The sequence below is a fragment of the Pelodiscus sinensis genome, chromosome 5, assembly GCF_052426305.1.
Source record: "Pelodiscus sinensis isolate ZL-2025 chromosome 5, ASM5242630v1, whole genome shotgun sequence".
Lineage (NCBI taxonomy): Eukaryota > Metazoa > Chordata > Testudines > Trionychidae > Pelodiscus > Pelodiscus sinensis.
Window position 1 is genome coordinate 9,980,342 of NC_143056.1, and position 26,933 is coordinate 10,007,274.

Here is a 26,933-nt window from a genome sequence, read left to right on the forward strand (position 1 = left end):
TATTTAGCATGTTTTCTAAAAACACCAGCTCCTGGAGCAATATAATTGTGTGCCAATATCAACTGTATTTTTTTTAAATGAAATAAACTTCTAACTTTCATGGTTGTGGTGGAAAGCCATTCTCTGTGGGAATTTTTAGAAGGGTTTGGGATTGGCATTACTGTGACATGATTGTAGGAGTAATTTGGGATTGTATAGCCTTTTTTTAATTGTGATGTTAAAACTTTTTAATTTTCTGGCAGTGGCAGATTACCACCTGATTGATTGTTCCATTGCTTCTCTTTTCCCACTCTGTTGTGTTTCTGTCTCTTTTTTTCTGTGTCTTTGTCTACACTACAGCTTTTAGTGAACAGCCCTGGGGCTAAACTTTGGGCAGTGTAAATACTGCTGTTCATAGAACCATACAGCTGGAAGAGACCTCAGAAGGTCATCAAGTCCAGCCCCTTGCCCAAGGCAGGACAAATCCCAACTAAATCAACCCAGCCAGGGCTTTGTCAAGCCGAGACTTAAAAACCTCTAGGGATGGAGATTCCACCAACTCCCTAGGTAACCCATTCCAGTGCTTCACCATCCTCCTAGTGAAATAGTTTTTCCTAATATCCAACCTAAACCCCTCCGACCGTAACTTGAGACCATTGCTCCTTGTTCTGCCATCTGTCACTACTGAGAACAGCTTCTCTCTATCCTCTTTGGAACCCCCTTCAGGAAGTTGAAGGCTGCTATTAACTGTTCTGTACTTTTGCTGACAAAAAACTTCCACCTCCTTCTGTATGAGCAGCATTTCCTTTCTGGGCAGGGGACCATTCCTACCAACAAAGCACTGTTGTGTGTTTAAGCACCTCTGAAGGACAATTGCCAGTGCAGATAAAGCTTTAATGCAAGTTGTTAGAAAAGTAGGGTCTGTAGCTTTCTGTGCTTGTACAGTGCCTGATGCACTCGGTGCTACTAGAAACAAATAACACTTTATTTCTTTGACTTTGCAGTTGTACTTTAATGGCCAGTTTGTTTCTAAGGCACGTAATAAAAATGCATATGAAATTTCTTTAAACTGAGCCAACTGCCTGTGTTGTATTCTCTATGGAAAGTATGTCCTCTTCTGTACTTTGAAATTTTGTTTTAGCATTTTGAAAAGCAATTATACACTAACAGGAAATGCATTGCTAAATTAATATATTTAAACCCAGTTTTTCAATGGAAGGGGGAGAAAAACCCTGCCACTATAACAGATTAGAAAAGGTACATTCATTGATAGGCACATTGCTTCAAATATGGCTTCCATTTCTCATATCTTAGGAAAATGACACCCTTGAGCAATATTAATGAATTTTTCTAAGACATAGGTTATGAGTTAGTCTAAAAGTCATTTCAGGTAAACCCCCTTCTAAAGTAGTTAGTATATGGATCTAAAATAAGGCTTCTACAACTTAGGTCACCTAGTAAATTGCTGATGGGAACCAAATGAGAGGAAAGCCATAATACATTAATGAGTATGTGTTGGGATAAATTGGAATATGGTGACATTTATGAAGGGCCTAATATTATAGCTCATACATCAAAAAGATTTCTTTCAGGTTGCATTAGACTGCTTAGTGACTAGTGTGGGCTGCACTCTAATCTAATGGCTAGAGGAATGGAGATAAAAATAACGTATTGGCATGTCCTGGCCGAGGCTGGGTTTTTTCCACCCCCCTTCAGTGAAAGTATTGGTCAGTCAATCTAATAATGATCAGATATGCTAATGGAGCCAAATTCTGATTAGATTTATGCAATCTGTGCCACATAATTAGTACCTGTAAAGATCCATAGTATATTATGGAAGTAAAAAAACATTTGTTACATTGACAGCAGTAGACTGGTATGCCTCAAAGAAACCCCTAAAACAAAACACACCCTCTTCCCTCCCCTCTCACCCCCCAAAGAAAACCACACCTAGTTTAACTGTGTAGGCAAGGAGTCTGCAACCTTTTCAAACCAAAGAGCCAAACTATCGCAAAACTCAGAACGAGTGGTCGACAAAGAGCCCGTATAAAAATAGCCATGTGCATGACTGAAAATATACAACTTAATATTATTGATAATTGATGTGATGATGAATAAGAGCATCAATGAAACATTGTACTCACAGACTTATTGAATGGGATTGTTGCTGCTGCTGGAGGTGTAGTTTGTGGATGTGGGGGTGTAGGAGTCAGGGTTGGAGTGAGTGAGGGGCTCAGGGCAGGGAACTGAGGTGTTTGGGAGGTACAGGCGACAGGGTGCAGGGCACTGGGAAGTAGAACATGGGGGCAGCCTGGGACTGAATTATCTTACTTGGCCAGGGCTGGGCTGCTGCACCCGAGCAGCAGTAGCTGGATGAGAGGCTGGGTCAGGATCACCACAGCCGGATCGTGGCCTCCCCTCCTACCTGTGCTGGGGCGGGGAGCTGCCTGCCGCTGCCAGCCCTTCCTGCGGCCAGAATGAGCACAAGACCACAGGGCCTGTTCCAGGATCGGGGCTGGGGACAATACGCTGTGGCCAGATGGGGGCTGGGCACTTTTACTTTCTCATGTTAGTTTACAAAAGTTTATTTTAAATAATGTAAAATACGATGTCCAACACAAAAGGTTTCACCATTGTCTTTATTTATGGCAGGGCTGGGGAACCTTTTTTAGGCTGGGGGCCATGGACCCACAGAAAAATCTGTCAGGGACCACAAAGTGAGAAGCAAAAAAATAGCTCCTCCAAAAAATCCCAATCCTCAGTGATGTGGCCCCCTACTGAGACACCTCCCTCCCCTGGTGCTGCAGCTCCATAGTGGGGAGGGGCAGGGAGGACTGAGGTTCAAGGCCTCAGGCAAGATTAACTCTTCTGGGGTTCCAGGGTTAGTGGATTTTGTGGGACCCCCTAGGCTCTGGGGTGGGGTCAGAAATGAAGGGTCCAGTGTGCAGGACAGATGCCAGTGAGTGGGATGGGGTGAGGGGGTGCAAGATCTGGGTGGGAGGTGGGGTGCAGGAGCAGGCTGGGAGTACGGTGTATGGCCAGGGGAAATGGGGCAGGAACAGGCCAGGCTGGGGATAGGGTCTCTGGCCGGAGGGAGGGTGCAGGAGCAGGCTGGGGGTATGGTCTCTGGCCGGGGGGAGGGTGGGGAGGGTGCAGGAGCAGGCTGGGGATAGGGTCTCTGGCCGGGGGGAGGGTGCAGGAGCAGGCTGGGGATAGGGTCTCTGGCCGGGGGGAGGGTGCAGGAGCAGGCTGGGGGTATGGTCTCTGGCCGGAGGGAGGGTACAGGAGTAGAGTGCAGATGGGTGTCTGGCCCGAGAAGGCTGGGAGTAGGGTGTCTGACTGGGGGTAGGGGACAGAAGCAGGCTGTGGGAGTAGGTTGGCTGGGGAGGAGGGTGTCTGGCTATGAGGGAGAGGCAGGAACAAGCTGGGGGTGCAGGGTCTCAGTGTGAGGGGGGCTGGGGGAGCAATGAGGGGCTGGGGTTTAGACAAGGCACTTACTTGCTTTTGCACCCCACGCTGCTCTCAGGCTCCTCGTCCCAGGCATGGTTTCCTGCTGCTCCAGTTGGCCAGATTCTAGCCAGTGGGAACAAAGTCTCCAGGCAGCGCATCCCTGTGCAGCAGCGCAGAGCCGTTTGTGGTTCCTCTTCTTCCTCCATCACACGACAAGGCTCAGGGCTTTCTCCAGACGCCCCCCTCCCACCTCATAGGAAGCCTGCACTGGCTCCAGTCTTGCAGGGGACCCGACGCTGTAGCACCAGTGTGGGCTCCCCATTGCTGGGGGGAATGAAGGCAGGGCCGAACTCGAGCTGAGAGCCATATTTGACCGACCTCTGGTCTAAGCTTAAAGCTCACTTGATTTGCCCTTTCGGTTATAGACAGCGCTATATAAAGTGCCCAATCGCTCTGAGAAAAATAGGACTTGTGCTTCCAGAATTGGTTCCGGAGCCGATAATTAATCTTTCCAACCCCTATCAATTGTTTTCATGTATGTATTTACTAAATTTGTCTTAATATTTGTGAACATGGTTATGCATATTAAACTTTGTTGCTCTATGGTTAAAATTGTATACATGTTACATATGCTGTTTTCACTATTTTATGTATACTGCAGTAGTGTACCTACAGAGCATAGCCAGGGCTATGGTGCTAAGTGTTGTATGTACAAAACATAAAGATTGTCCCTGCTCTAAACAGTTTACAATCTAAGGTGTAGTCCTGTAGTTTTTGACATACTGGCAGACTGCTGACCTATATATAGCCCTGTTGACATCAGTGGCAGGATGGGACCTAAAGTGATAACGGGACTACAAATGGTGAGACATTTATGATCAACGTACAATTATGAATGCATGGAACATCTGTAATTTATTTATACATTCTAGCAATGTCGGATAGATGGCATAAATCTGTAGAGAAATGAGCCTATCAGTGATCTCTGTGCACGTGTAAATTCATAATTAAAAATGGTCCATTTTTGTCCCTTCATAAAACAAAACGTTATGGTCTGAAATGCTATAACCTCTTTAGTGTTGTAAATTATATTAAGTATCAGAGGGGTAGCCGTGTTAGTCTGAATCTGCAAAAGCGGCGAGGAGTCCTGTGGCACCTTATAGACTAACTGAAGTGTAGGAGCATAAGCTTTCGTGGGCAAAGACCCACTTCGTCACATGCATCTGATGAAGTGGGTCTTTGCCCACGAAAGCTTATGCTCCTACACTTCAGTTAGTCTATAAGGTGCTACAGGACTCCTCGCCGCTTTTGCAAATTATATTGTGTCTATATTACTAATGCGGCAGTGACAGTGGCTGGAGCCCCAGGCCCTTTTAATAACTGCCAGAGCATTGGGCACGGTGCACACTGGGCAGCTCTGAGGGCTGCCTCCGGAAGCCTTGCCCGAAATTCGTTCTTTCTGCCTGAGGCCCGTCCCTTCCAAGGACACAGCCAGCCACCTCCCTTGCCAGGAGCCCTGCAAGTCTGTTACATGTACTCTGTGCTGAAGAAATTCTATTTATATAGGCGCATCTGTGCTGAATAACTGTTAATTCTGCAGACTCTGCTAATCTCAATAACTTGAGCTGAACTGTTCTGTCTTTAAAAACTAAAAAACTAGAATTTGTCTGGCATGACTTAGTGTTATCTGTTTTCTTTGGGGGGGGGGGGTGAGCAGGGGTTGGACCTTAATGGGGTTTTGTGGTGGTGATGGAAGTTGGTATTTCACTTACTTTAGTACAGGTTGAAACTCTCTTAACCGGGATCCATGAGTGTTGCAGGACCAGAGAGTCCCAGTGGAGGGCCAGCAGTAAGGATCCCTGTGGGACCAGCAAGGCAGTGGGCTGCCCGCAGGGAGCTGATGATGGGACCGTGGAGCGCATGGCAGCGGGGCTGCCCAGCAGGGTTGGGAGACCCGGCGTGTTGGCTGCCCAGTGGAGCTGGGAGCCCTGGTGCACTGTGTGCACATGGCTGCCCAGGGAGCCCTGGTGTATCAGTGTGGTGCGTATAGCTGCTTAGGAAGCTCCAGCGTGGGGCTGCCCAGGAAGCCCCTGCACACAGCATGTGCGTGCGGCTGCCTAGAGCCCCGGAGCCGGGCTTCCCAGCAGAGCTATGGCTGCCCAGTGGGTGGCAGGGCAGCAGGGAGCCAGCTGAGAGGCCAGCAGCTGAGCCGGGGGGCTGGAGGCAGGGTCCAAAAATTATGTCCCCTGGTCTGTCAAAATCCCTCATCTGGTACCAGTCAGGTCTTGAGGTCGCTGGACCTGGTAGGTCCAACCTGTACCACCTTCTGAAAATTAGAGAAATCAAATAAGCTACTCAGTACACTGCTTTGATAATGAGGCTGCAAAGTGTGATGAAAAAGTCCAGCATTATTTGCATTGGATGTTCTTTAGAAATTATTGTGAAAGTTATGTGCAATGATTGTCTCTTCCAGTTATCTTCCAGACTTGAGGGGGTTTTATAATGTTTATGTTGCATATTCAATGTTGTGCTATTCTGGTAAATTCTGATAAGTCATTTTGTTTCAAATGAGTTACTACTTTAAACTTTGTATAAAATGTGAATTACTGGTGCTATTTAAGCTTTAGATAATTCTTGTTAAAATGAATCCATTTTTAATACAAAATCTTGTGTAAGCGTGGGGGTCTACTTTTCTTTTTGTTTTTGTGCAAAGGAAAATGGAGAAGGATATATGGATGCCTTGTTTCTGAGGTGTAGTAATTTTAGGCCCAGGATGAGATTTCAGAATAGAATCTGATACAGTGGGGATCTAAATTTCTGAAACATTGGATATGCCTGAAGTCATAAAATACTTAAGGAGCAAACAGATACAGGTCTTGAGTCAGAAAAGCAATTTTAAGAACTCAGAGATTTTGTGTATTGATTTACTCAACCTTGTAATAGAATATTGTCATCCACTGTTTATTATCAGGTATATTATATAGTGAAATGAATTTGATTATTTGCCGCTAAGCTTTTTTTAATGGATATTTTTTTTGTTCTCTTATTTAACAGGCCATCAGCTGTAAAGGTCAGCATAGTATCTCTTATACATTATCCAGAAACCAGACGGTTGTTGTGGAGTATTCACATGATAAAGATACAGATATGTTTCAGGTAAGATTCTGCTTATTAAAATAGTACACGTGTTTGTTATGTAGCCTTTTCAATCAACCCCGCTTTTATTCTTCAGGTTTTACCTTTATGCTGTAGAATTCTCATGACCAAATTTAGTTGCTCTTCCCATTGAATGGGGACTCTTAAATTGTCTACAGTCTATCTGCCAGTATCTGTTAAATACCCTTACCTTTCCACCACTATTCATTTCCAATAAGCATACCATAGCATCTGTAAAATGGCACGTGCAGTGTATTTAAACACTAAGCACTAAGGCCCAGAATACAGCTGGTGTTATAGAATTTGGAGTAGAAAGGGAATAGTTAGGAAGAGGAGATGGGAAAGAGAAGGAAGAGGCAGGAACAAAGAGGGGGCCGAAAATGGTGGGGCAAGGAGTGGGAGCTAGGGATAGAAGCTATGACTTGAAGGAGACAGGGTTGCTAAGGAAAAAACACTACGTGATCTTGTAATTAAAGACTGCATCTGTCAATCTATCTGCATCTGTGTGTCTGCTTGTTCAAGAACTCCAAACAGTAAGAGCTAGGACCACCATATTTCATATGGAGCTTCCTCTTATCCTAACTTCAAGCAAGGTTAGGGTTTGGTTGTGCCAGGAAGACAGGAAGTTATGGGAATGGGACTATTTTTCACCACATGGAAAGGGAGGGGCTGATTGAAGGACAGCAACACTCCAGAGTGACCACTGGAGGCAGGGAAAGCAAGGGTCAGTTATACTGCAGGGTGACCACAGGAAGTAGCTGCAAAAGGAGGGACACGATACTGAGAGTGGCCACTGGGGGCAGCAAGTCCACAGGGGAGAGCCATTCTGCAGAGGGATCACTGGAGCCCACTGCACACCAAGAGAGTAGCCAGTGGGGCAGGCGGTCTGCCATCTTGCCTGCCACCAGACCAGATAAGTGGGCCTCCCACAGGAGGCCCACCTCCCGTGAGATCCTAGATCCCTGCCTTCTATAGCCTGCAGCCCCCACGGACTAAGGGTGTTGAGGCGGGTAATTGGTTAATCGTGTAGTCAATACAATTGGTATCAACTAAATGATTAGTCGATAAGGGAAGGAGCTCTGAACTGGCTCGTGCCCAGCAGGAGGCCTAGCTCCTACTATCTTTAAACTGCAGAGCTGAAGTGGGAGTAGGTCCCCAACCAGCATGAGTGGGGACAGAGCCAGGACCACTGCAGCTCTGCATTTTAAAGAGTCAGGACTGGGCCATTTCTACTACATTTGAAATGCAGAACCGCAGCGGTCCCGGCAAGCTGGGACTGAGCCGGGTTTGCTTGGTCTCAGCTCATGCCGGGTCCAGCAGCCCCTGCCCATGGCTAGCCTGGGCCACCGTGAACATGATTCCGGTAGCAAGACCCTGTTCGCAGTGACCTGGACTGGCCACAGGCAGAAGCTGCTTTGTAGCAGCCTCCCTCCCTCCCCGCTGCCTCTAATGGAGGAAGAGCGGCACTGCGGAGATCGTGCTGGGAAAAACCGGCTTTTAAGCCAGCTCCCCACAACACCGGCTCCAGCCCTCCCCCCTTGCTGCCTCTGGTACAGAGGCAGTGGGGGTGGGGAAAGCGAGTAGTCTGCTTGACTGTCTAATAAGCTCAGGCTTGTCGTGTAGTCAACAGTTGGATTACTCGCTTACATCCCTACCACGAGCAGTCTGCAGGCCACGGGGAGGGTGGCAGGCTGCTGCAAACCAGGGGAGCCCCTGGACCTTGCCCCCTCACCCAACAGACTTCAGGCTGTCTGCAGGAGGCAGGTATCAGCACTTGGTTTTCTTTCTGTTAACAGAAAGGGAGAGGAAATGGCCTAACTATCCACATGTAATAAATACCCTCTGCTCCAATCATTTTCTGGTTTTTGCTCCACGTAAAGCTCTCCCACATAAATCTAGTGATGCCTAAATTTGTATTGCTTCCAGTTAGTGATTAATGAGAAGTGTAGTGTTTGCTATAGTCTTCTTTTCTAAATGTACTTTCATGAAATAGCAAATAAACATTGCCTGTTATGAAAAAAATTGAAATAGAAATCGGCTTTTCTAAGAAAACTAATACAAGAGGAAAATGTTACTGAAATATATTGTTCTGGGTTTTTGTCCACAGACCCAGCTGTAGGTCATTGTACAGTACAGTTTTTCCATTTTCTCTCTCACAATTGGGTGAAATTGTTTTTACAGACAAAATTAGGCCTTTCGTGATTACTGGAGTGGGTATTATCCCACTATCAATAATAATGCAGAGAAGGCAGAAATAGTCAATACTTCTGTTCTATATTTGGGAAGAAACAGATTTAGGGCTTGTCTGCACTTCCTGGGAGTTCAGCACTGTGGGGATTGATCTCCTGGGATTCAATTTAGCGGGTCACATGCTAAATCGACTGCTGATTGCATTCCTATCAACTCTAGTACTCCACTGGAGCGAGAAGAGAAAGGGGAGTCAATGGGAGAATTTCTTCTGTCAATTCCCCACAGTGGAGATGCCGTGGGAACTCAAACTAAGGAACTCCAGCAGCACTATTCATGTATCTGGTGTTGTGTAACTTAGTTTGACATTGCCTCCTACAGTACATCTGGCCATGTTAAATCCTATATCACTCTTTTCATTGTACAGGTTGACCCTCTCTAGTCTGGCACACTCTGCTTTGGCAATGTCTATGGTTTGGCATCATTTTAGTTAGCTGAATATCCACTTATTATGGGTGTGGCCAAGTTTCCCTTGTCCCATAAAGTTTGTTTCCAGCCACCAATCCAGGCTGTCAGTGTTCTGTGCTGTTATTTAGCTCTGACTTGCCCCAAATGTCTTTTAAGTGTCCAGTAAGAAGAAGTGTTGGTGATGCTGCTAGACAATATTGACCTCCTGTGGTTTGGCAAATTCTCTGGTTCGGCACCACTCAGGTGCCCAGGGTGTCTGACTGGAGAGGTTCAATCTGTGCAAGGATATCAGAGGGATATTAAACAGCAGCTACTAAAGTTAGACCTTTTAAAATCAGCAGGTCTGTATAACTTCCAAGAGTTTTAAAAGATCTAGTTGAGGTGCTAATTGACTGTTAATGTTTCAGTAAAGGGTACATCTGCACCCAAGACAGCATGTAGAGTGCAGACAATGCACACTCATTTAGTATGGGTATAAATAGCAGTGTGGAGGCACAACTTAGGCAAATAGAGTAGAATGCCCTACACGCCTAAATACTTGAGCATATTCCCTACACAGCTCTCTAAGCACCCAAGCAGTGCCTCCCACATCCATCCTTGTGTTGTTAGCAGCATAGTGTTTCCCTCTAGAAGCCTTTCCCCATTGACTTCCCGCTTTTGGAACCTTTCATTGACACAATGGGGAGCTACTGGAGCCTGTCGCTGCTGTATATGGTTATACGCTGCAGAGAAGTGCTGACACAGGAAGTGTTTCACTGCAATGTGTAGCTGCACATACCCCACACACCACTGTAAATGTAGACTTGCCCAAAGTCTTGCAACACCGGGGAAGTTGCAAAACCAGAAAACTGCAAGAAAGCTAATGTAGTGCCACTATTTGGAAAGGGTAAACAAGATTATCCAGGTAATTACAGGCCTGTCAGCCTGATATTAACCCAGGGCAAGATAGCAGAGCTTCTTCTACAGGACTTGATTAATAAAGAATTAAAGACGATTAAGCTATAGCCATGTTGGTCCCAGGATATGAGAGAGAAAAATTAGGTGAAGTAACATCTCCTATTGAACCAACTTTTGTTGGTGTGAGAGATAAGCTATTGAGCTTGCACAGAGCTCTTGAACAGGTTTTTCATACTCATGAGCAAAAGTTGGTCCAATAAAATATATGCCTTACCTACCTTGTCTCTGTAAAGTCTAATGCAGTTAATATGGATTTATGGAAAAAAGATCCTCTAAAATGAATATGATATCTTTTTTGATGAAATTACAGGTTTGGTTGATAAATTTAATAGTACTGACATAATATACTGAGACTTCTGTAGGGTGTTTGACTTGGGGAATCATTGTATGGGTATGTTTCTAGTGATGTTCCCTCAGGGATGGGTTGTCAGTCCTATCCCATTTAACATTTTTAATGGCATGGAAGACCATACAAAATGATCACCAATAAATTCAGACTGGAAAGAAGGCCCAGTGTATAAGACGTGCTTTGATATCAATAGGAAAACCATATCAATCTGCCACAGAATCAAATAACCACCCCAGTAAACAGTGCTGTGTGTGACATTTTCTAAAGTCAGGCAGGAATTTGATCACTGACAGGAGCAGAAGAGCTGTGCAACAATGACTCCTCCTCACAGGAATCCCATAGGGAGGTAGAGATCCACTGGACATCAGATGACATAGGAGGTACAGTTAATGGAACGTGCTGTAATCTTTTTAGTTTGACTTTATTTAAGCTGCACAAAGTGTGACACACTCAACTTTGTATATCTAATGTTTATTTCATCTTTTTGTGCATTCTAGTGACAATCTTTACATTCTCTGAGAAGGAAGTGAATAGTTTTGGTTAGACTGATTAATACTTTCATGATTTCTATGTGGTTTTGCTTTAGCAAATTTACTAAATTCTAAAACTAATCTGGAAGTGGTGGGGGAAAATTTTGCTTGCTTTTATATTTATATTTCAAAATGTCAAGTTCAGCATTTGCTGCATAGTTTGATGTTCTAGAGAGTAAGTAGGGTTTTAAAAGTGGATTGCTTTTTGTATCATTTCTACGGGTTCATTTGAGAGGGTTAATATTAACAGTGTTATACATCTGCTAAATTCTTGGAGAGCTTTTCTTCTCTATTTGCATAGAAAGAGTGGATTTCTAGGGGCATGGTTGAGAGATTGGCTTGGTTTACCCACAGAGATGTTAATGCCCATGGTGGGCTCCATATGTGTGTGTTCCCATTGCTAGCCTTTGAAGTGCCAGTAAGTTACATAAAGTGTAACCTTCTCCTTAAACTTTTTAAAGACGTTCATTGCGAAATTATTAGCTTACATATAAACTGAATGGCATACAAAATATTTATAATTTTATTTTGGTTAGCAGTAGGTCATAAGGCATTTTATTTAGAAGTACTGGTATCAGTTCATTGTTGTGTTTGCACCATTGTTAGGTAGTCCTATCCCTTTGTTCATTTTATAATTTGTGATTTGAAATAAAAAAGGAACTGTGTTAGAATTAAGTTATAGATGTGGAGGGAAATATTTCAATTATTAGGATTTTTTATGAGAGATTCATTCCTTTTCTCGGCTGCTTTATTTTTCTCAAAGAATAAGTGCTTCATGCAAAAAGTTACAGTTAATGTGTCTTGTTTAAATGGATGTATGGCTCTAGTTCATCTGGCCAAATGAGTATCCTGTCCTGAAAATCTTATGTGTAATATTACAAAATGTTATGATGTCTAAAATATGAAATAGATTCTAATTTTTTAAACTTCTGGATTGGTCTAAAACATGTTTTAATTTCATGGCAATTTTAAAATACAGTAGAAAGTTCTTTTTAACTTTTAATTCTCTCAATGTAGGAGTATAGTATTTAATTTCAAAGAAGGGGATATGATATATAGCCATAGCCAACATTTTCACACTGCTGGTGCAAAAATACTCCCTCCTTTTAAAAAAATTAATTTGCTTCAGATTTGCACTTACATATTCAGCTACAGCAGTTTTATCAAACGCAAAGCTATTTTGTTATGAAAATGGTGAATTTTTGCCTATGAATTTCTCCTTTCAGACAGTTTGCAAACAGTAGCACATGTTCAAAATTAACTTTCAAGATGGGAACATAGATGTTTCTGGGAGGTATATTTAGAGAACTGTATATTTTGAATTTTTGCAGGTTGGGAGATCAACGGAAAGCCCTATAGACTTTGTAGTAACAGATACAATTTCTGGCAGTCAAAACAATGATGAAACTCAGATCACACAAAGCACTATATCCAGATTTGCATGCAGGATTGTCTGCGATAGGAATGCACCATATACAGCGAGGATTTTTGCAGCAGGATTTGACTCTTCTAAAAACATATTTCTTGGAGTAAGTACTATGGGTAGCTTTGTTATCTACAAGCAAAAATAGCCTGTATGTGATAGGACTGACATTTTTTTAAAAGTATGAGAATATGCTTGCTTATTACAAATCGTGTGTATATAGCTATTGACTTTGGTGCCTAGAGTTAAAGCTTCAGTAATTCTGTTATTTGAAAAAACGTGTGGGAACTTCAAATTTATTAGCCAGATTTTGCCACTCTGTGAACTCTTCAGGGTAGCTTCTACCTATCTTAAATATTAGAGTCTCAATTCAGTGGTCTCTTTTTTGTTTTTGTGTGGAAACAACTGGCAACAGTTCTTCACAGCGCGACATGAGTACTAACTAAGCATTCACCATTAATTAAACTTTCAATGGGATTGTTTTGGCTGTATGAATGCTAGCTATGAATGAAAGAGATAACACCCATCCAGTACAAACCACAGTTAACACTGTAGTTTATATAAACTGTGGTGTTTAACTGCATCTTTATGATGTAAGTGTTAGCTGATGTGTTATCTGTAAAGTCAACATAGTGATTGCAGGTGCATCTCATGTGAGACGTGTGGTTTATTGAGTCAGAAGTAACAATTTTCTACAAAAGTTTACATACTGGTTAAAAATGTGCAGCTGAATCTCTTGCTGCTTTGAAAACATCACCCGCTGGCCTTAGAATTCACCAGCAATGTGTTCTTTACTCATATACATAACTGTTCTGATGAGATATTCTCGAGTGCAATTCCTGGTTGAGGCTTTGAAAGTGAAAGGCTGCCTTCTGTCTCATTGTTTTGGTGTTTTATCTAGGAAAAAGCAGCAAAATGGAAAAATTCTGATGGGCACATGGATGGATTAACAACCAATGGCGTTCTGGTCATGCATCCGAAAGGAGGGTTTACCGAAGAGTCTAAACCTGGAGTGTGGCGGGAAATCTCAGTCTGTGGTGATGTATATACTCTACGAGAAACCAGATCTGCTCAACAAAGGGGAAAGCTAGTAAGTTGAAAGTGCAGTTATTCAAAACCAAAGTGCTACTAACATAGGAAAACTTCTCTTTTCTGTCACTGAGAACTGTGATATTGGAGGTGTGAGGTACATGAAGTACAGTATGGTGTGTGGGCATTGTCACACCTAGCACTAGGGCAGGGGATCATGGAGAAAACATGCATGCATGCATATAGCTGAGTCTGAGCAGGTTACTGAATCAGTCCTGAGAAGTTAGCTCCTCTGCTCTTCCTACAACTGCCTAGACCCCCAGGATCCCTGGCTGACTATTGATCTGCCACCAGCAGGGAGAGAAAGAAAGCAGAGTGCCTAGTTCTCACCAGTGTTTCCTGTAAGCTATGAATTTGTGTGGCTGCTCAGGAGAGATTCAGATGCCACCTCTCTGATTAGCAAAGTGTCCACAGCTAGGTTTTGTTTCTACTGGTGGTGCACATTCGCACATGCGTTGGTGCATATAAAAATTATTCTGTGCATGGGTGGAAAAAATCCACACACAGATGGAAAAGATTAGAGGGAACATTGGTCCCCATACTACCACCAAGCCCTATGGAAGGAGGGCTGTCTTTGCACATCTCATTTCCTATTCTGCTTGTTTGCTATAGTGCTCTCCTTCCTAGTTCTTCATCAGTCCGCTTTCTTCCTTTTGTCTAAGGAGAGGTGAGATGTAACTATTCAAGCTGTTCGACTCTGAGGACTAGAGGAAGTGTAGGTAATAATTTCCCAGCACCCCCATTTTCAGCCTCATAGTTTTTTTTTTCTTACTGGGCAGCCCATTCGGCCCTTCTTCCCCACTGTGTAGGCACACTCCTAACACACCAACTTTCAGGCTTGGGAGATTATTTTTTCATTACCTTTTCCTTACCTTCCCTCTATCCCTGGCTATTATGGATATCTGGGGAAGAGGACTGTTTTTTCTTCATTGGGTTGCTTAGGAGTGCCACTTTTAGCAACAGGATCCTTTCCCTTCCCAGTAGGCACTTTCTGTTCCCCCAGGTATTTCCACCTCTTATCATAGAATCATAGAATAATAGGACTGGAAGGGACCTCAAGAAGTCATCGAGTCCAGCCCCCTGCCCTCAAGGCAGGACCAAGCTCCGTCTACACCATCCCTGACAGATGTCTATCTAACCTGTTCTTAAATATCTCCAGAGAGGGAGATTCCACCACCTCCCTTGGCAATTTATTCCAATATTTGACCACCCTGACAGTTAGGAATTTTTTCCTAATGTCCAATCTAAACCTCCCCTGCTGCACTTTAAGCTCATTACTCCTTGTCCTGTCCTCGGAAACCAAGAGGAACAAATTTTCTCCTTCCTCCTTGTGACACCCTTTTAGATATTTGAAAACCGCTATCATGTCCCCCCTTAATCTTCTTTTTTCCAAACTAAACAAGCCCAGTTCATGAAGCCTGGCTTCATAGGTCATGTTCTCTAGGCCTTTAATCATTCTTGTCGCTCTTCTCTGTACCCTTTCCAATTTCTCCACATCTTTCTTGAAATGTGGCGCCCAGAACTGGACACAGTACTCCAGCTGAGGCCTAACTAGTGCAGAGTAGAGCGGCAGAATGACTTCACGAATTTTGCTTACAACACACCTGTTGATACAACCTAGAATCATATTTGCTTTTTTTGCAACAGCATCACACTGTTGACTAATATTCAACTTGTGGTCCACTATGACCCCTAGATCCCTTTCCGCCATGCTCCTTCCTAGACAGTCGCTTCCCATCTTGTATGTATGGAACTGATTGTTCCTTCCTAAGTGGATCACTTTGCATTTCTCTTTATTAAACCTCATCCTGTTTTCCTCTGACCATTTCTCTAACTTGCTAAGGTCATTTTGAATTATGTCCCTATCCTCCAAAGAAGTTGCAACCCCACCCAGTTTGGTATCATCTGCAAACTTAATAAGCGTACTCTCTATCCCAATATCTACATCATTGATGAAGATATTGAACAGTACGGGTCCCAAAACAGACCCTTGAGGAACTCCACTTGTTATCCCTTTCCAGCAGGATTTAGAACCGTTAACAACAACTCTCTGACTACGGTTATCCAACCAATTATGCACCCACCTTATCGTGGCCTTATCTAAGTTATATTTGCCTAGTTTATCAATAAGAATATCATGCGAGACCGTATCAAATGCCTTACTAAAGTCTAGGTATATGACCTCCACCGCTTCTCCCTTATCCACAAGGCTCGTTATCAAAGAAAGCTATCAGATTAGTTTGGCATGACTTGTTCTTCACAAACCCATGCTGGCTATTCCCTATCACTTTATTACCTTCCAAGTGTTTGCATATGATTTCCTTAATTACCTGCGCCATTATCTTCCCTGGGACAGACGTTAAACTGACCGGTCTGTAGTTTCCTGGGTTGTTCTTATTCCCCTTTTTATAGATGGGCACAATATTTGCCCTTTTCCAGTCTTCTGGAATCTCCCCTGTCTGCCATGATTTTTCAAAAATCATAGCTAAAGACTCAGATACCTCCTCTATCAGCTCCTTGAGTATCCTGGGATGCATTTCATCAGGACCTGGTGACTTGCTGACATCTAACTTTCCTAAGTGATTTTTAACTTGTTCTTTGTGTATCCTGTCTTCTAAACTTACCCTCTCTCTGCTTGTATTCACTATGTTAGGCACACCTCCAGACTTCTCGGTAAAGACCAAAACGAAGAAGTCATTGAGCATCTCTACCATTTCCAAGTTTCCTGTTACTGCTTCTCCCTCCTCACTAAGCAGTGGGCCTACCCTGTCCTTGGTCTTCCTCTTGCTTTTAATGTGTTACCAAATTTGCCCAATACTCTGGGGTATGCTCATTTATCAGGGTTATCCTTATGGGACTGGGGGAAGGTTAACAGTTCTATCAGTGTGCTGTTGGTGCTTACTTGGGCTCTCATATGGAGCTGAATTCTCCCTGCTGCCAATTCCCCCTCCCACTGGAGCTCTCCTGCAGGAACTAGGTTCCTCAGGATGGGGTTCTTCCCATCTTAGCAACACACACAGACACTCACACCCACTAACAGAGCACGTCTGAGAGGACTGGGTACTCAGCACTCACAAGCTGACCCCCTCATATGTCCCTGGACTCAGCTGGCTGGGTTTCACAGCAATGCCACACTGCACCCTCATGTGCCTTTGGACTCCGTGGGCTGGATTAAACAGCACTTTAAGCTGCCATCCTCATAAGCCCCCAGGTTCAGCACCCCCTATCCCCACTTTCACACCACAGTCATTCACTGGTAAACCACACGATGAGCAAACCCCACAGGATTTTGGGCACTACAGGGATCTTTTGCTTGGGTACAAGAAGCGTTGTTGCAGAGCGAATGGGGAAGCCAAAACCACACCCCTTAAGGAAGAGTGAGCAAAAGAGAAAGAAAGAGAGAGAAGCAACCAGCTTAACAATGAAAGTGATTTATTTCTGAGTAGTGAATAGATATCAAACAGTTACAATATTAAATCTAACAATTACAATATTAAATCTAAATTGAAGCTGCTTACAAATGTTAGGTAACCATATAACAGTTTACACAGGGCAGGGTCAGGAGGCTATGCTCAGAGAGATAGTTGAGAGAGAGAGAGAGAAAGAGAGAGAGAGAGAGAGACCTCACCACTCCACGGAGCTTGCACTGATCGGGGTTCCCAGATGATGATGGTAGCCGGGGGTCCAGAGGGCAGGAGAAAAGCAGGACAGAGCCCCCAGCACGATCAGACAGGAGATGAAGAAGTCTCAATGGAACTGATGCAGTTTAAGTCCAGGTATCAGAACAGTTTTCTTGGGGCAAGGATAGGAGTTTTATAGGGATAGTTCAAAGAGAAAGAGGAGAGACAATAGAGACTGATCACACCTGGTTATGGGTGATGTTCCTTGAACGAGCTCACAATGCAACTAGGCAGTTTCAGTATTTTGGATGTCAATAGGATCGTTACTAGAATTGGTCTGATAATGACTAATTTGGGTGTGAGCAGGCCTAGGTTCATTAGCATCTGGAGCAGGGATTTCCCATCAGGCAGTGCTTCTCTGCTTTCGGTGTCCCATAGTTCAGTGTGGTTCCTGCCTTGGAAGAGCTGCTCTCCATTCTGTATGCTAATGAGATGTCCCTCTGTTCCATCTTTAATGTAAATGAGGCTGGGGTGTTTCCTTAATTGTATCACCCTTGTCTGAAGCAGTTTAGGTGTGTCTTCCCTGGCCTTTTCTTTGCTTTGTCTTTGATTCTAGCAGAGGCCTGAGGGAGGGGGATGATTTTCCATGAATGTCACTCCCTGACTCCCCAAGAGCACAAGGCTGACAGGCGACCATGTTCTGGTTCCCCAAGAATCACAGAGTTGGTGGGTAACAAATGTATTTATAAAAGGTCTTCTTGTTTCCCTTTATGCCTGTAGCTAGTTTGATCTCATTTTGTGCCTTTGCCTTTCTAATCTTGCCCCTGCATTCCCGTGTTGCTTGCCTATATTCATCCTTTGTTATTTGTCCTAGTTTCCATTTTTTATACGACTCCTTTTTTATTTTGAGATCATGCAAGATCTCCTTGTTAAGCCAAGCTGGTCTTTTGCCATATTTTCTATCTTTCCTACACAGCGGAATTGTTTGCTTTTGGGCCCTAAACAACGTCCCTTTGAAATACTTCCAACTCTCCTCAGTTGTTTTTCCCTTCAGTCTTGCTTCCCATGGGACCTTACCTACAAGTTCTCTGAGCTTATCAAAATCTGCCTTCCTGAAATCCATTACCTCAATTGTGCTGGTCTCCCTTCTACCTTTCCTTAAGAGCATGAACTCTATTATTTCGTGATCACTGTCCCCTATACTGTCTTCCACTTTCAAGTTCTCAACTAGTTCCTCCCTATTTGTTAAAACCAAATCCAGAACAGCTTCTCCTCTGGTAGCTTTTTCAACCTTCTGAAACAGAAAGTTGTCTCCAATGCAGTCCAGAAACTTATTGGATAGCCTGTGCCCCGCTGTGTTAGTTTCCCAACATATGTCTGGATAGTTGAAGTCGCCCATCACCACCAAATCTTGGGCTTTGGATAGTTTTGTTAATTGTTTAAAAAAGGCCTCATTCACCTCTTCCACCTGACTAGGTGGCCTGTAGTAGACTCCTAGCATGACATCACCCTCGTTTTTTACCCCTTTTAGCTTAACCCAGAGACTCTCTACACAGCTATCTCCTACGTTCATCTCCACTTCAGTCCAAGTGTGTACATTTTTAATATACAAGGCAACCCCTCCTCCCTTTTTTCCCTGTCTGTCCTTCCTGAGCAAGCCGTACCCTTCCATACCAACATTCCAATCATGCGTCCCATCCCACCAGGTTTCTGTAATACCAATGATATCATACCATATCATATCAATGATATCTTGTAATGACCGATTGACTTATTTAATTCTAGTTTATAACTGGTATAAAGAGGGAAAATACCAAATCCTGGGCTGTAGGTGCCTGTATTATATTAAAAAATACAATGACGCTAGAGTTGTATGCTCTTAGCAAAGCACCTTTCATGGTGCTGCAGATAAGTGGCTCTAGAATAAGTAAGTCTCCTCTCCCCCAGCTAAAACAACTTGCATTCTTATTTTAAATAAAATTACAGGGCACACTGGTTAGTACTGCTGTGAACAGAATTATGTGGCTGCCTTCATAAAATTGAATCCGCAACGATTACATGGTACCAAAACCCCTTTCCTTTTCTGTTCATAAAGAATTCTCTGATAGAGGTACTCCTCCTTTGATAAACTTTTCTTCTGTTCCCTGAAGTTTGTACCTGTAGCCCTTAGTATAAATTGCCTTTTATTAATTGATTAGCCTATCATTATCTAGATTTTGATAGGGTTGATTAACTGTTCTTAATCCACAAATTTGGGCTAAGTTCATATATCAGATGTGGTCACTCCTCCTGCCAGCCACACTTACTGAAGTTCTCTGTTTAATATCCAGGAGATTTATTTGGTGTGACAGTACTGGATGTTCCATCTTGTGCAAACGTGTAAAGTTGGTGCTGGTTAATTATGCACTTCTCTCTCCTGAGTAGCATGTCTGTTCTCAGTTCATGTCACACACACACATTTTAATGTGCATTCATCATTTAAATTGTAGTATCAATAGCACAAGTTGCCTATATGTTTGTGACATTAAAACAAATTAAAGAAAGCTACAGTGAAGCTGCAAATCACCTGCTTTCATTCAGAAGAGAAAATGAGAATTTGTAGACAATAAATCTTATGATGTAGTTTATCTGCAATGCCCGTGTATACACCAAGAGACTGATTTTTTCCAGAAGAGCTAAGTCCCTACAGCATCCATAGACTTCAGTATGAATAATAGGTACTCATCACTTATGAAAATCAGGGACTAAGATTTAGCTGTCAGTTGATTTTATACTCCAGCATTAAACTTACGAAAGTATTTGTGAATCTGGCTAACTTTGGTATCTGCAATGTAATGTGTAACTTGCCCACTAGAACAAAGGGAGCAAAATGCACCATAAAGCTCTAAAGGAGTGATACAGCTGACCACTCGGTACACATATCAGAATGAAAGAGTGAGAACTCTCCAGATCCTGTCAGAACTGTCTGTTAGTAGAACAGAGACAACCACAGAGAAAATCCATGCCAGGAAGGTGAGAAAATGAGAAAGAAAGAAAGAGATATGGTAGGTAGGAGAGAGATCTATCAGAGGGCTGGGGGTAGGGGGATATAATTGCCAGATAGGTTTTTTTGTAACCAGTTTAAGAATTTTACCAGAGAATTTTGGGAGTCAGGGAGTATGTGTTGAGAAAGAGGAATCATTCACACAATTCGCTAAGTTGTCTGTAAAAGATGCATCTCAGGCTTTTGTCTGTATTCTACTTCTAGGTGGAAAATGAGACCAACATCTTACAAGATGGCTCTCTCATTGACCTGTGTGGAGCCACTCTTCTGTGGAGAACAGCGGATGGTCTGTTTCACACACCAACTCAGAAACATATTGAAGCTTTGCGACAGGAAATAAATGCTGCCAGGCCACAGTGTCCTGTCGGGCTGAATACTTTAGCGTTTCCCAGCATTAACCGTAAAGATGTGGTAGAAGAGAAACAGCCTTGGGCTTACCTTAGTTGTGGTCATGTTCATGGCTATCACAACTGGGGACATCGCAGTGACACAGAAGCCAATGAGCGCGAGTGTCCTATGTGCAGAACCGTTGGTCCCTATGTGCCTCTTTGGCTTGGTTGCGAGGCAGGGTTTTACGTGGATGCTGGTCCTCCAACTTATGCTTTCACTCCTTGTGGACATGTGTGCTCTGAGAAATCTGCAAAATACTGGTCTCAAATCCCACTGCCTCATGGTACTCATGCATTTCATGCTGCCTGCCCTTTTTGTGCAACACAGCTGTCTGGGGAAAATAACTGCGTCAAACTAATTTTTCAGGGTCCAATCGACTGATGCCATTTTACAAATGACCACCATAACATTTTCTTTAACAAATTACTGTGAAGATTTTGCCACTAATTCTAGATTTTACCTTTTTTATAATACTGTTATTATTGGGGAAGGGGTGGGGAGGGGCCTGATGGGGAATGAAATGGGGATACATTGATACCTGGAACTTGACAGATATCAGTGGTGTTGCATGCTCATCAGCGGCATATTCATGGAGTCTTCTTGGTCAAGTTGTAGTATGTTTGTAATAATATTTTTATTAGTACCCTTGATCAGAAAAAAAAAAGTCTTAATGATTTTTTTTAATCTTGAATTTTTAATGGACATTTTTTTTCTTTTAAACTTTGACAAGCCTTTAAAAACCTACTCTTTTCAAATCTAGAAGGAACATACAGAATGTAATTTGTCTTTAATTTGCAATATAACTAACTTGAATAGTTTTTCAAAGAGCTAATATGGAATGTGTGGGCCAACATAGAATGTGAATGTTAACTAGACACAACTATCAATTTGGATCATTCGAGAAAGGTTAGCTGCATAAATTGTAGCATACATATGCTATTAAATTGCCAGTTATGGTATAATGCAGTCGGCCAAAAAGACATCAAGGATGACTTGAAACGGGAATTCCTGTTTGCTTTGATTTTCCTTCAGTGTAGTGGATATCCAGTGTTCATTATATATACTATGATCGATCTTTTTTTTAACCTACATTTTGTGAAATTGAATTACTTTTCCACATGTAAAGTTGTTTATACCTTTTTAAAGAGAGAATTTCTGTATATTTGTAGTCCTGCCTTTGCTTTCTTCCTGCTTAATGTAGCTTGCTCTTGCTGCTCACCTTGCATGCTGGGAACTACTGGGTTAATTTAAGATGTAGCAACCCATTAAGAAATACATTAATGAAGAGGTAGCACTGCAGCAATAGAAAATAGGTTTAGGTGCTGTTTTACAGAATTTATGTACATAAGCCTAAATCCAGCAAGGCCATCGTAAGCACATGCTTAACTTTAAGCACACCATTAGCCCTTTTGACTTCATTAGGGCTTTAGGGTTGGCTGGATTAAGGCCATGCTGTCGTCTTCTGAAATCAAAATTGATTTAAAATAAGCTACTAGGAATTTTTTTTGTAAAGATCTCTTACACGCTACTAGCCAGAATGCTGTGAGGGAGCGCATCCTTCTATATTTAACTGTAGTTTTTGTTTGACTTACTGCCATCTTTTCTTGCAGCTTTGAGAAGTGCTGGAATCTATTTTTTTAAATGTTTGCAAATCAAACAGAATTCATATGTAATAATTAAAATACATTCAACAAAGCATATTGTTCATCTACAGTAGATAATCTGAAATTCCTGATTTTTAAGAGAACAGATAGGCGTTTATTAGGGAAATAATAATAATTAAATCAGAATTTCATGAGAGATCTACCATCCCACTCAGTTGTTTGGTTGAGAATAATAATAATCTTGCTCTCTATATTTTAGGTGTCTGAGATATCAATCTATCCAGGTTGAAAGACTTTGGGAGAAAATCCTCAAAAGGTGAAACTGATTATCCAAAACTTTGTTCTGTTAAAGTGATTACTATATCACTTGACATTTGCTATACTTGTGCCCTTTGTATACATACATAATTTATATGATTTAATATATTGTGTATATACTTGAATTGGCCTGTTCATATTTTGATTGTCAAATTGTTTTATAATTAACCTTATAAACATTTAAAATGTCCCTTGCCTATGGTCGTGGGGCATATATTATTTTGTCTGCTGCTGTTTAATATAATTTTGCTGGGTTAAAAAAAGTTTTTCATTTTAATAATTTGAAACTAGCTTTACTGCTCTTTTAAACTTTATTTTTATTTTGCTGTAAAAAGTAGTGTTTGTTCTGCAGCTTTCCCTTTACAAATCTCAAATTGTACAGTTTGTTTGTCCCATTTACTGATTGGAATTGGGACAGATCTTGTTAGTCTAAACTATACACTTCTTCCTAGTGCCTTTTCAATGAGATTCTTGTGTGATTCTGTGTTCTAAGTCCTTATTTTCACAAGGCAAGCTTGTGGTTAATGGTACACAAAGGACAACTCAACTAGGCAGAAAAAAAATGCCTTTCAGTTTCATTTCTTTGCCATGGTTTCTGACATAAACATAAGGATGTAAATACAGTATATCGTCCCTGGCTGTCTTCAGTATAAATTCCTCAGGTTCCATGTTCTGCAGCATTCGTTATACTTAGCATATACCTCATCTGTGAGAGGCAGATTCTGCCCTATTTTGTTGAACTGTGTCTGTTCGCTAGAGATCTTTTGTCATGAGAGGATATGAAATCAGACTTTCAGGAAATGTACATTGTTGTCTCAAGGTCACAAGATTTAACACTGGGCAGTAGGGATTAACAGTGGTAGTTGGTATGCCCTTGATTTTGAAACTTTTTTGCATTCACAGGACTACAATATGTGTCACACACTTGAGATAGTTACTATTGTGGCAAGCTTGATGTTTAGTCTCCCTGTGAGAGTTAATGGATTGTAGTCATAAAAGTTTCAAAGTGCTTCCATATCAAGCCTTTTTACATTCCTCCTTTTCCATTATAATCTAGATGTGGGAGCAGATGTCCCCCCCTCCCCCGCCCACACACATCCCTTGCCCAGCCACGTACGCCTGTACAAAGTGGGTGTAAAATGCTGCTGTTTTGCACACTCATCTTGCCATGACTACACAAGACTAAAGTTTCAGGCCTGTGATTTTCAGTTGCAGAGGTATCCCTTGAAAGACTTGTGTCCGAACTCTTTTATTGGCATCAGAATTGCATAAGAAATGCTGCAAGAAGGAAAATAATCTCTTACCAGTGAAACCAACTTCTAGAAGTCCATTTGTATGCATCAATTTCCCATTGACCAATAGTTGCAGCCAGAGGGAATCTCTTTCCTTCCTCCATCCATTTTCATAACCCTGGAATTAAACTGGAGAAAATTCAGTTTCTTTCTAAATGAATGAAATTTGTTCTGAATCTCTGATACATACATACAAAAGAATTCACTGAAAGTTCGTCTTTAGACACAAAAAAGTTTTCATTATTTAAATGACCATCCCATTAGACTCGTCAGTGCTTTGCGTGTCCCTAAACAAAAGTCAGCAATAATGTATTCCATAAGTAATATTAATACCAGTTACTCCATCCATTTCATTTGAATGAGTCAAAGGTGTTTGAATCACAACTCTACTCAAGTATTTTTCTCGTCTTTTTTTTTTTTTTTTGTCTTTATCAGTTTTTGTACTCTTTGTCTCTCTCATTCTCCTTTTTTCAGGAAGCTTTTTGCAAAGAGGGCTAACATCTACACCAGTGTTTCTTAAATGTTTTAAGACAGAGAAATACCAAACAATTTTTTTTACGAGGACCACCAAGGACTTTTTGTTGAGGAAAAAAAGAGGCCGCAGAAAAGTTATTGAGCCAAAAAAGAAAAATAGGGTTGAGGGAAAGTTATTGAGCAAAAAGAAAAATAGGGCCGGGGGAAAGTTATTGGGGGGAGGGGGGGAGGAAGTCACCTGTCCCTTTAAGGGAGGCCATTTTGAATTCTGTTGTTCTCCAGAGTGTGCCATGGAACACAGTTTAAAAAACACTGGTCTACACTGAAGATTCAGTATTATGTTGCCTGATTTTGAATTGTGGTCCAAACAAAGCAAAATCCTTTTAACACGGTAATTCATATTAATTATGACTCAGTATTTAATGATAAAGAATGGTACCTTTGTGCCTCAGAGTAGCCTGGCATAGATCGTTAGAGAAGAAATTCTTTGAGATGTGGGTGGAGAAAAGGAGAAAGCCATTAACAAAACACTGGCTCCGTAGTAGTAACAGACAGATTCTGACACAAAACAGCACATGAACATGATTGTACCATTTTGATTTTCATGCATCTCTTGGTTGATTTTTCTAAAATTGTTTAACTTATTGCATAGTCAAAAATGGAAGAGAATCCTTTTTATAGGCAAGTCCAACACATCTTCACTTCATTAAGAAAAATCCTTGACATTCTTGTTGCTGCTTTATTGGGGAGCAGGATTCTTGTGTTCTTTATGCCTGATTCTGATTTGAGAATCCTGTTTTAGAACGTGGCCAGAAAGCAGAGGGGATGTGGGTAGAATGCTGCTTAATCTTCGTACTTAAATAACTCACTATTTTTGAGAGACTACATAGTGTCTTTATATAATTATTTTATATATGTGCACATGCGAGCACCCTAAAATAGCCAAAACGTAATGACTTGGTTTGAGCTTTGATAGCTCTGTTTGGGGCTGATGCAGCAGCTAAGTTAATTCCTTTCCCACAGTATTTTAAAGGCTTAAATGTACTACGGGAAATGGAACTTCTTCAAAATAGAGCTCTAAAAGAGAAATCCACTTTTATCTCCAGAGTTGATAAGCCTTGACATTAAATTCTAGTGAAGAAGAGCAGCCAAAAAGAATTAATCATCGTCGTTGCTAATGGAAGGCCCTGAAATGCATTTCAGCTTGGTAAAAAAGCTCTGTCTGATACAGAACCGCTCTGCTACAGCTCCTATGTATGTTAAAGGTGAGAGCTGCAAATGGCATTTTAAAACAAGATTTGTGCCTTCTTTTGATTCTCTCTGATTTACTCCATGTGAGCATTGTCAAGTCTTGTCTTCCCTGGTTTGGTGGATGACTTGTCTCAGGTGCCATGTGGGGGGGATTCACAGAGATGTTGAATCTGACACACTTAAGGGAAAGGAAGTTGTGAGGCACTTGAGATAGAGACGTTTAAAAAAGTCAAATAGTTTAAAATATTCTAGCTAAAAATATCTTCCTCTCTCTGATACCCAATTTACAGCTTCGTGTGGTATTTTAAAGATTGCTTCATCACAAAGAAGCAAAGAAGGGCACAGATTTCTCTCTCTTGGTGATTCTTTAATTCTAATATATAATGGTTTGCATTATAAATAGTCCCCAAAGCTGGTGTTAGGAAAAGTGAGGGTAACCCTATTTGTTCAGGATCAATTTCTGACTTCCTTATGCAAAATAAACTCCTATCCAGATTCTCTGGTCCTTTATTCAAGCAAATTTGCATTGACTTCAGCATTAGTTTTGTTCTTGAAAAGACCACAGTATCTGGCCTTCTGTTCCTAACTAATTGATGGGGGCATAGGGTGTATAATTTTACTTTCACTGCTACTTAGAGGAAGACATGCCTTCTTTGGTTTTGCTAGCAGCAGAGAAACAGTATAAATTGCTGGGATACCAAACAGAAGTTGCTTTAAAGAAAGCAGTAGCTCTCAAATCACTTTACTTTTATGGGACATATTTATACTTTCCAGATGGGCTGTTAACCATCACCAAGTACCTTGCATTCTTTGTATTTGCATCACCAGTAACTGATGGCTAAAAACATGCATTGTGTTCTACTTTCAACAAGCATGTTACTAAATCAGTTTCCTTACATGGGCTCTTGTCTTGTAATACAGCTGCAGGAAAAATCTCTCATTTGAACAGCAAGCCCAGTATCAAGGGGAAGTGGCTATGTTTACTTTATACAGTGTTACCAGTTGTTAAATTTTCAAGATATATTTGTAAAACCAATCTTTTATATGCCATGTGAAATGGATTCAAAAATTATTTCTTCACTGTTGTACCTGTGGAAGTACAAGCCATTTTACAGGAAAAACGTCAAAAAAATTAAAATGTTATCTGACTATTGGCTTTGTCTTCTTTATTTTTTTCTTCCAGGTTGTCAGTGGAATGTAATTTTCAGTTGCAAAAAAGTTACTAAAGTCAAGATAAGAAACCCTCATGGGTTTCTGTGCAGACAAATTAATGGGGTGTTTTCAGTGTGAATGCTCTGAAATTTCAGTTAATCTACTTTTTCCCCCTCGTTAAATTTCAGTTAATCTACTTTT

At 41.7% G+C, this 26,933-nt stretch overlaps 1 protein-coding gene across 1 annotated transcript in view; it reads left to right on the top strand.

Moving 5' to 3' along the window:
- The window catches only part of PELI2 (pellino E3 ubiquitin protein ligase family member 2), a 118,606-nt gene extending 91,875 nt beyond the window's left edge, over window positions 1-26,731 (top strand). Inside the window, exons 3-6 of the mRNA XM_075926281.2 lie at window positions 6,484-6,585; window positions 12,408-12,605; window positions 13,401-13,589; window positions 20,456-26,731. Of these exons, the coding sequence (XP_075782396.1) occupies window positions 6,484-6,585; window positions 12,408-12,605; window positions 13,401-13,589; window positions 20,456-21,022 (1,056 nt within the window). The 3' untranslated portion in view covers window positions 21,023-26,731. The remainder of the gene's footprint in view (window positions 1-6,483; window positions 6,586-12,407; window positions 12,606-13,400; window positions 13,590-20,455) is intronic.
- Window positions 26,732-26,933: the final 202 nt, after the last annotated feature.